We start from the raw sequence: 11,005 nt of genomic DNA on the forward strand, positions 1-11,005 counted from the left end.
TATATATATATATATATATATATATATATATATATATATACATCCTCAAAATAGTATATATATCCTCAAAATAGAGTTACTAACTGAAGGGATTGTGATTTAAAAGACATAAAATTTATTTTGTTCCATTCTACATGCTTTGAGAGAAACTTATTACTGAGATCTATGCGACTTGAGATGTGTGCTCAAGTGTGTCAGCTTTTCACGTGGCCGAGGCACAGCGACACTTCTCAAAGCGTCAGAACAACATGCACCGGTTTCTGTGTATGCGGGGTCACCTTTTGCTTGCTCTCCAGTTTGGGGAAGGGTCACCATTGTTTTGCATCAGCTAACCAGTCCTCTGCAGTGTGTGAAAATTGATTTCGCTAGTTACTAATAAACTTTGTATAATCACCAATGTTACATAATCCTAGATGTAGCAAAGACATTATAATCCAGCTGTTTACATAAGACTTATTTTGTACTTATTTAAATTTGAAATGCATGTCAAAGTAAATAAAGATTGTTTCTTTTTATCTGCAAGTCTAATTTGTATATGTATGTATATATACAAATAAAACAACTATCAAATGAAGCCATCCATATTGCTAAATACAAAAAGATAAAAACACAAAGATAGCAGAAAGTCTCAATTCACCTCAGCTTCCATGTGTAATTCCTACATAGCATAATTAGAAAACTAAAAACTTACTTCTCTCCAATGTCCCCTTTGGTGGAAGCTGTGGAAGTTGTCGGCCCCTTCGTCCTGTTCCTGGAGTACTTGATGGACTTGTCTGGACAGACCCGGTACGAGGGTGAGACCTACAAGATGCACCATTATACATTTTCAGTATGCGATAGGTATGGTCAGTATGTTAGCTGCTTTTCATAATGGCTGTATTAGTGCAATTTTAAACATGGTTGACTGCTGGGTAAAAAGAGAAGAGGACAAAATATGGACATTGAACACTTACTTAAACACCAAAAAATGTTTATGTTTTGGTGTAAAATGCATAAATACACACATACATGGACACAAAAGCCTATAGTAAAATCCATGAAATTAGTAAAATAAAGTACTAATCTATTCACAGGAAAGCAAGTGGAAAATTCTACAACTTGAAAAATAAAAAATAAAACTTTACAATTTTTCTATCATGACACAAATTCTTTTTTATTATTTATTACAATTTATTCACTTTGTGCCCCAGCTGTAGTCTGCTCCCTTATCTCCTCCCAGTCTGACCCTCCCTCCCTTTTCTCCCCCCATGTCCCTCTCCTAGTTCCCTGGTAGGCGAGGTCCTCCCTTACTATCTGACCCAAGCCTATCAGGTCTCATCAAGACTGTCTGGATCCTCTTTCTCTGTGGTCTAGTAAGGCCACCTCATCAGGGGAAGGAGATCAAAGTTCATGCCAGAAACTGCCCCTGCTCCTCTTACTAGGGAACCCCCATGGAGACTGAGCTGCTAATAGGCTACATCTGGGCAGGAGGTCTAGGTCCTCTCCATGCATGGTATAAATTCTTAAAACTAACCTTCCTACCTTGACCTATTCAGAGTTATACTTAAGTTTATACTACATATCATTCTTATTAGAAAACAATTCATGAATCTATAAATGAAATACCAAGCAATACAAATTCTGATATTTTTTTAATTCTGATAATTTCTAATATTAATGTTCATAGAAACTAAATAAATCTAACTTTATTTACTATTATGATGATTATTAGAAAAGTCATGCCTAATAAGCACCATAAGTTCTCATTCTGTAGAAGAACATGATAGTTATGATGGAATTTACCCAGGACTCCTGATTAATGAGAGATCACAAAACAAATGCAATCAGGACAGTTAAGAAACAAATCACAATGGCAATGACACACTATTATATCCAATGAATATAAATAGTGTGTTTACACTGACAAGGTTAGTATAGACTTGTACTGGTGATCAGCCAAAAAAATGATAGAAGAAACCATTTAGCTGTTGGGAAAATAAAATGGTGTGTTGGTAGCGCAGACAGGGAAGTTAGTCTGATCAAGTTATCTTTCACCTCGATAAGGCAGGTGAAGGAGGGGCAGATCTTCCAGTCATTAATGAAGGCATCGACCTCATGAGGTTTGTATCAGGACGTTCAGAGGATCTGGAGCGGGTGGTGGTCCGCTCTAGGAGAGGCCGGTGTTCTGTTGATCTGGATCTGTGATATGGCTGTCTATCTGCTGCTTCACAATCCCTGAAATGTTAGTCAAAAAGCAGCTCAGTTGATCTTTAATGCCTTTCTGCTATTTGGTCATGATGCATGAAATTGATTTTGAAAAAAAAAAAAAAAAGAAGAAGAAGAGCTTAAAAGCTTAAAATTACTGTGTAGGCCAAAAAGGAAGTTGTCCCAGCATATCCTGAGTAAATTTTGACTAAGTTCAAAAAGTTCTAAATAACCCAAATATGTTTTCATTTAGTCCCCAGTAAATGAGTTGCTCAGCTGCACTGAGTGCAAACCAAGCTGCCTGCTTTCTACAATGACGAGAACATGTGAACATGTGAACTTAACCTAGCTTGAAGACATTGAACTATGTTTTGTAGGATTTGCCAGAGGAGAGAAAGTTACCCACGATGTTTACCAACAAGCAGAGTAAGATGTAAAAATAGTAATAGCATTATCATAGTGTACTAATAACTTGAATATTTTAAGAACAAGATTGGATGCAGGTTACAGGAAAATAGGACAGCTTTGAAGTATATATCCATAATTAAATACATCCTCCAAATAGAAATCATTCCATAGAGACCAGGTAACTTCTACCATCCACCTCAGTGCGCGTTAGCTAGATCCAACAACTCTCAGGGGTACTGGATAAATTTGGAATTAAAAAAAAAAAAGTGACCTCTCTGACCTGTAAAACTTATTGCTTGTTGAAGCAAGAATACTTACACCTAACTGGCCAGTAACTGTTGACACCTGTCCCTTACAGAACTCCATAATGCTTATACACCTTAATGTGATCATAACTGGAGTCTAATCAGTCCCACGATTTCGAAGACCAATCCTCAGAACTCAAAAGTAACATATATGTTAAATATATTTCAGACAGTTACCTCCTGACCCAATTGCAGTCATAGGAAAGCAAGTATTTATAGACAGTAAAGCAGGAACAATCTCACCAGCAGTCCCACTTTGCCTAAAAATACTTTCTGAATTTTGAAATTGAAAAAACGGGCAATTAGAGATAAAAAAAAAAAAGAACACAGTCTCTTCTGTAACACGAATTATATGTAATACAGTTTGCAAGAACAACCACAGTACTGGATTCATCCTGTATTATTTTATATCTTGACATAATACTTTTTTTTTTAAAAAAATCACAGAATAGAAGTAAAATCATTCAGAGAACTTTTATCATTGAATAAAAATGTGACTGTTTTTTTTATGTCAAGTTCAGTACTTTTTCGTGCGCACATAAAAAAGGGACGGTCTAAAGAACAGGCTCAATTTAAAAGTCAGTCTCACATTGCCCTTCTGAATGAGGACTGAGCATCTTCCCCAGGGTCCTCCTTCTCGCTTAGCTTTCTTAGGTGTATAGATTTTAGTATGATTATCCTATATTATATGTCTAATATCTACTTATAAGTGAGTATAAACCATGTGTGTCTTTCTGCTTCTGGGTTACCTCACTCAGGATGATCTTTCCTATTTCCCACCATTTGCCTGCAAATTTCATGATTTCCTTGTTTTCAATAGCTGAGTTGTATTCCATTGTATAAATGTGCCACAATTTCTGAATCCACTCCTCAGTTAAGGGACATCTGGGTTGTTTTCAGATTCTGGATATTATAAATAAAGCTGCTGTGAACATGGTTGAGCAAATGTCCTTGTTGTATAGTTGAGCATGTTTCGGATATTTGCCTAGGAGTGGTATAGCTACATCTTGAGGTAGTACTATTCCTAGAAAGGGGAGCAGGGGCTGTCTCTGGCATGAACTCAGTGGCAGGCTCTCTGATTACCTCTCCGTGGGGGAATGCAGCCTTGCCAGGTCACAGAGGAAGACAATGCAGCCAGTCCTGATGAGACTTGATAGGCTAGGGTTAAAGGGAAGGGGAGGAGGAGCTCCCCTATCAGTGGACTAGGGGAGGGGCATAGGAGGTGAAAAGGGAGGGATGGTCGGACTGGGAGGGGATGAGGGAGGATTGTGAGGAGACCAGAAAGGGGCCATAAAGTGAATAAATTGTAATAGATAATAAAAAGAAAAAAAAATGAAAGCATAAAATCTTAAAAATGGCAGTCTCACAATTAAAATGTCATAATACCTGAAATTAAATATAAATTCATATACACTATTTGATTACAGTTAAAAAAGATGTATTAAGTGGAATTTCAGTATAAAGTTTATAACTCTATCTTCTGAAATTCTATTTTACAGGGAAAATGCCTTTTAAAAATGAATGTGGCCAATAACGTGTGTCCCATTCTTAGTGAGCACCTCCTGTACGCCTCACTGCAATTGGTCAGCAACAACATAGGCGCACAGCTATCCTTTTCTCTTTTTTCTTACAATTCTAAAAACCTGGAGTTTGAAGACTAACAAACTTTACATTTGTTTTAGAGATTTGTTGTGATCTTAGGTTAATAATAAATTTTCTTGCACACAGTATGTGGTAGCAAAACTTAGTGACATGTTTGTATAACAGCCTCAACATAGAGCTGGGCTGGCGTGCACTCAGCTGTCTAAAACCTCATCTGTTCTCACCTAGTCAATATATTTTCCAAGTGGAAATATGTCTTATATAGTTTCACTTCTTGATACTGTATTTAAAAAATAAGTAGTACAGAATTCTAGGTGACTACAGAATATGAAATCAAATGTGCTGCCACTGCCATGTCTCAGGGCCTCCAAGGGTTGAACAAATATTGCCACCTTAGGAAAAATACCTCATAACGACTTTTCTTTCTTTAGTAAAAAGGTTTTGATAATTACAGAGAATTTTTATATTTTTCCAGATATTTCTATTACCATAAATAATATGAAATATATAATCATCACAGATTGGGTGAAAACATGCTAAGTGAAGGATGAAAGGAGCACAGCAGAACGTAGGGTTTTCTAATAAGTGCTAACACAGAAAGGGACAGCTAGAATAATGTAAATTTTCCAACATACAAAGGCAAGCTATACCTTTTGTGGACACCACCAGCCAAGAGTAAAAGTGACCAGCTAAGACTCAGGGGTTAAGAGAGTCACAGCAGCACTGAATGAATGGCACAGTCCCACAGGAAACAGTCCATCCAACATTCCTAACTACGCTGTAGTAGGCATTCATTTATAAACTGCAGAGACAACTTTTAACAGCAACAGCTTGTTGGAAATAAAGTTTAACATGTTTCAGTATTTAACTGGAGTTTTAGAACTCTGTTTTGTATTCCAACGCAAGCATTTTCCCTGGTAATTCTAGTTAATTCATTTTATTATAGGCATAAAAACACTTTAAAAAATGTTTTTCAAACTCCTAAAAAGTACACAACATTAACAAGAAAACTTTATTTGTATAGTTAAATCTTTAGGAAATTCTTCATTTGTCCATTAAAAAGTGATTTAATAAGGGGTTGGAGAGATGGCTCAGAGGTTAAAAGCACGGCTGCTCTTCCAAAGGTCCTGAGATCAATTCCCAGCAACTATCTGTTGGCTAACAACCATCTATAATGAGATCTGGTGTCCTCTTATGCAGGTGTACAAGCAGGCAGAACATTGGCTACATAATGAATTAACTTTTTTAAAAATTTAATAATCCATTACAGTTCAATTTCTGAGTAGTTTATAATTTTAATAAATGTTTAAAATGATTCATATTTTTCATTTGTAATTTTCTGGATTGCTACAAGCACTGTGCTGCAATATGTTGAGGATTTGACTGTAAACTGAATACATTTGAAAAGGAAACTGTCTAATAATCTCTCAGTTCCCTGCCACTGAGTTTCAGTACCTTAAGACTAGCTAAAAGGATCTGATAGTTAGGCCAGAATGAGAAAGTAAAAATCCATACATACAAGTAACACTATACAGGCTGAGCAGGTTGCATTTTTATATTTAAGAATATATATAATGTATATGTACACACACATATCAGAAAGAGCATGGGTGTAAATGAAAGAAGTTCAAGGATGGAAAGGGAAGGAAAACGATGCAATTATAAGAGCTAGACCCCCCCACCACCACCACACACACTCAGCAGGTGCCCATAGGCTGCTTAGTCTCCAAGTGGGAGGTCCTCCCCTATCAGGGGACTAGGGAAAGGGCATAGGGGAAGAAAAGGAAAGGAGGGTGGGACTGGGAGGATACAAGGGAGGAGGCCACAGCTGGGATACAAAGTGACTAAATTGTAATAAATACATGTATTAGAAGTATTTTTAAATATTTTTGTTTTTTTATTGAAAAGAGATACAGGAACATATCCTTCTAAAATTAATGTTTATAGATACCATGGGATCATGTATATGTTTATATGTATACCAAGAATAAATGAGGTTCCGAACAATCTAAATAAATAAATAAATGTCAAAATAAAAGCATTAAAGTTTTAATATTCCTTCAGGAATTTCTTTAAACTTTTCCTTTTTTTGGTTTTGTTTTTGTGAGACAGGGTTTCTGTGTGGCCCTGGTTGTCCTGGATTCACTTTGTGGTTACAGACCAGAGCAGCCTCAAACTCACAGAGCTCCACCAGCCTCTGACTTCCTGAGTGCTGGGATTACAGCACCCCCTACTCCTGGCTGTCCTTGAGGAATTTCTATGGGAAAAATTTCAGAACATGCAGTGAAGCTAAGCTGAGCCTTGAAATATTTCCTCTGTCTCACTGGCAATTCTTAAAATAGTTTTAAATTTTCCTACTTATTCAGTCACTTTTGCTACCCAGGATGCTTGTTTTCAATTGATACACAAAGTTTCCAGAGAAGAATTAACCTGCAGGGATCCCTTTCTATAGCCTACTTCCATCTACATGCCCATCTGCTCCTCCAAAGACTCAGCTGCAAGTCAACGAAGCCTGATGAAGCCTGATAGAGCATTGCTATATAGACCCTTAGAACAGTATGGATATGTACAAGCAGCACGAAGAAATGTTTTAACGTGTTACTCAGAAATCAATCTAAGTCAACTTAACTTTTGACTGAGAAGCTAATGTACATTAAAACAGACAAAGAAATTTCATATTTATACTACTGCAGTGAGGATACATAGATTTATTGAAAATAAACCTATAGAGCATAAAGTTATTTAGTTATTAGCCATTCATTTCCTTTACAAAGTTGGAATTCATTCATTTATCTAGGTACTTTTTAATTTTATCAGTTTCAGACAGCCCAGTTTTGTTTTGAATTTGTTATGTAAATAAATATATCATTGACTCTCTGATTCTTCTGCCCTCAACTTGTGAGTGTGAGGATAGTAAGTGTGTGCCATCAACCACAGCTTCATTTCATTTGTTTTTGCAGCAGGTTTTCCCATGTGGAACAGATTGGCTCTGTAAGAAAACTCCCCATTTTCTTACCTCTTGAACAATAAAATTACATGTGTACACTGTCACTCCTGGTTCTAAGATTAATTGTTTAAAAAATAGTTAAATGCAGTGGCATATCCTTTTAATTCTAAAATTCAGGAAGTTGAAGGAAAAAGTATAATGAGCTTAATTCCAGGCTGGGACATATATGGACACACATATATGGACATCTAGAACCTTTTTTGGCTTTTGATTGCACTTCTAAGGTAGTAACTTCAGAACATAAACATTAAGGGACAGTGATTATGACATATTTCTAATGTGGCACAAATGCAAAGAAACAATTTTCAAATTTATGATGGAGCAAATAAAATTTCAACTTTTCTAAAAATCGTATTATTTTCACTTAAGAGAATTGAAAGATACACTAGGGGGTATAGCTCAATGGTAGGTCACATGCTAGAAATGTTGGGAGGTGCTGGGTTCCAACCCCAGTACCATAAAAGAGGGATAAAAAGTGAGGAAAAGGGAGACTAGAAAAACAGTTACTGTAAAAATGATAATAAACACCTTCAGCAAAGCGGCCGGATACAAAATTAACTCAAAAAAATCAGTAGCCCTCCTGTATACAAAAGACAAAAGGGCTGAGAAAGAAATTAGGGAAACAACACCCTTCACAATAGCCACAAAGGACATAAAGTACCTTGGTGTAACCCTAACCAAGCAAGTCAAAGACTTGTATGAAAAAAATTTCAAGTCTCTGAAGAAAGAATTAGAGGAAGATATGAGAAGATGGAAAGATCTCCCATGCTCATGGCTTGGCAGGATTAATATAGTAAAAATGGCCATCTTACCAAAAGCAATCTACAGATTTAATGCAATTCCCATCAAATTGCCAACACAATTCTTTACAGACCTGGAAAGAAAAATTTTCAACTTCGTATGGAATAACAAGAAACCGAGAATTGCTAAAACAATCCTCTACAATAAAAGATCTTCTGGAGGTATCTCCATTCCTGATCTCAAGCTGTACTATAGAGCAACAGTTATAAAAACTGCATGGTACTGGCATAGAAACAGAATGGTGGATCAATGGAACCGAACAGAAGACCCAGAAATAAACTCATACACTTACGGACACCTTATTTTTGACAAAGATGCCAAAACCATACAATGGAAAAAAAGATAGCATCTTCAACAAATGGTGCTGGCCCAACTGGATGTCTACATGTAGAAAAATGAAAATAGATCCATACTTATCACGCTGCACAAAACTGAAGTCCAAGTGGATCAAAGACCTCAACATAAAACCAGACACATTAAATCGGCTAGAAAAAAAAGTGGGGAAGACCCTAGATCTCATTGGTACAGGAGAAAACTTCCTGAACAGAACACCAACAGCACAGGCTCTAAGAGCAACAATCAATAAATGGGACCTCATGAAATTGAAAAGCTTCTGTAAAGCAAAGGACACCGTCATCAAAACAAAACGACTGCCTACAGATTGGGAAAGAATCTTCACCAACCCTTTATCTGACAGAGGGCTAATATCCAGTATATATAAAGAACTAAAGAAGCTGAAAAGCAGCAAACCAAGTAATCCAATTAAAAAATGGGGAACAGAGCTAAACAGAGAATTCTCTGTAGAGGAATATCGAATGGCAGAGAAGCACTTAAAGAAATGCTCAACCTCATTAGCCATTAGGGAAATGCAAATCAAAACAACCCTGAGATTTCACCTTACACCCATCAGAATGGCCAAGACAAAAAACTCAAGGGACAACACATGCTGGAGAGGTTGTGGAGAAAGGGGAACCCTTCTCCACTGCTGGTGGGAATGTAAACTGGTACAACCACTCTGGAAATCAATCTGACGCTTTCTCAGACAACTAGGAATAGCGCTTCCTCAAGATCCAGCCATACCACTCCTAGGCATATACCCAAAAGAGGCTCAAGTACACAATAAGGACATTTGCTCAACCATGTTTGTAGCAGCTTTATTTGTAATAGCCAGAAGCTGGAAACAGCCCAGATGCCCCTCAACTGAAGAATGGATGCAGAAACTGTGGTACATCTATACAATGGAATATTACTCAGCAATGAAAAATAAGGAAATCATGAAATTTGCAGGTAAATGGTGGGACCTGGAAAGGATCATCCTGAGTGAGTTGTCCCAGAAGCAAAAAGACACACATGTTATATACTCACTCATATAAGCATACAACATAGAATAAACCCACTAAAATCTGTACATCTAAACAAACTAACCAAAAGAGAGGACCCTAACTAAAATGTTCAATCCCCATCCTGAAAGGCAAAGAGGATGGACATCAGAAGAAAAAGAAAACAGGAAACAACCTCGGAACCTGCCACAGAAGGCCTCTGAAAGTCTCTGCAGTATAGACTGTCAAAGCAGATGCTGAGCCTGATGGCCAACTGATGGGCAGAGTGAATGGAATTTTATGTAAGAAGTGGGAAATAGTAAGAGCTGGAGGGGATGGGAACTCCACAAGGAGAGCAACAGAACAAGATAATTTGAACACAGGGAACTTCCCAGAGACTCATACTCCAACCAAGGACTATTCATGGAGATAACCTAGAACCCCTGCACAGATGTAGCCCATGGCAGTTCAGTGTCCAAGTGGGTTACATAGTAATGGAAAGAGGGACTGCCTCTGACATAATCTGATTGGCCTGCTCGTTGATCACCTCCCCCTGAGGGGGGAGCAGCCTTACCAGGACACAGTAGAGGACAATGCAGCCACTCCTGATAAGATCTGATAGACTAAGATCAGAAAGGAGAGGAGAACCTCCCCATCAGTGGACTTGGGGAGTGGCATGCATGCAGAAAGGGGAGGGAGGGTGGGATCGGGAGGGGAGGAGGGAGGGGCTTATGGGGGGATACAAAATGAATAAAGTGTAATTAATAAAAAATTTAAAAAAATGATAATAAATAAGCATTGTGCATGCATTCTGACTCCTTTATTAATTTAGGAGACCCAATTTAATTATCCTTGTTATGGTAGCATTTCTGTGTAAAGTACCTGTGATGAGCTAAAAGATTATATTATTTAAAAGAACTGACCTCATTCAAAAGTTAACAATATATACAAATCAACCCAAGCTGCTATCAATATAATGATGTATAAATGTAGACACTGCTGAGAGACAGTGAGATACTGCTAATGTAGAACATGATTACTGTTAACCAAAAGATAGTTTCTATTAGCAATGGATACCAGAGTTAAACAATGCTCTCTTGATTATAAAATTCAAAAATTTCCACCATGATGTCAGCTGTACATTACTTTCAAATTTTTGAAGATTTTCAAATTTTTGAAGATTCCATAAAATAATGTTTTAAAGATATGTCTCTAAAGAACAGAGTGTGAACTGTTATTTTTCATGAGACAGGGTGATAAAATATGATCCAAAATCTTGCTGCCATATTCAATAATTACTCTATTCAAGCTTGGAAATTCCAACAGCTGTCTCTTGTTTTTCTATCTTCTCTATTCAAGTTTGGAAATTCCAACAGCCT

The 11,005-nt window shown here is 37.1% G+C and overlaps 1 protein-coding gene across 22 annotated transcripts in view; it reads right to left on the reverse strand.

Moving 5' to 3' along the window:
* The window catches only part of Rims2 (regulating synaptic membrane exocytosis 2), a 483,148-nt gene that overhangs the window by 160,180 nt on the left and 311,963 nt on the right, over nt 1-11,005 (reverse strand). For 17 of the 22 annotated variants that reach the window (XM_055626244.1, XM_055626246.1, XM_055626245.1 and 14 more), the window contains 2 exons: nt 2,035-2,214; nt 692-801 (listed from right to left, as the gene is read on the reverse strand). In XM_055626244.1, coding sequence (XP_055482219.1) covers nt 692-801; nt 2,035-2,214 — 290 coding nt within the window. Of the gene's footprint in view, nt 1-691; nt 802-2,034; nt 2,215-11,005 lie in introns of those variants that run through there. The other 5 variants (XM_055626248.1, XM_055626257.1, XM_055626263.1 and 2 more) reach the window with 2 other exon arrangements.

The sequence above is a fragment of the Psammomys obesus genome, unplaced genomic scaffold (assembly GCF_907164565.1).
Source record: "Psammomys obesus unplaced genomic scaffold, mPsaObe1.curated_primary_1811, whole genome shotgun sequence".
Taxonomy (NCBI): domain Eukaryota; kingdom Metazoa; phylum Chordata; class Mammalia; order Rodentia; family Muridae; genus Psammomys; species Psammomys obesus.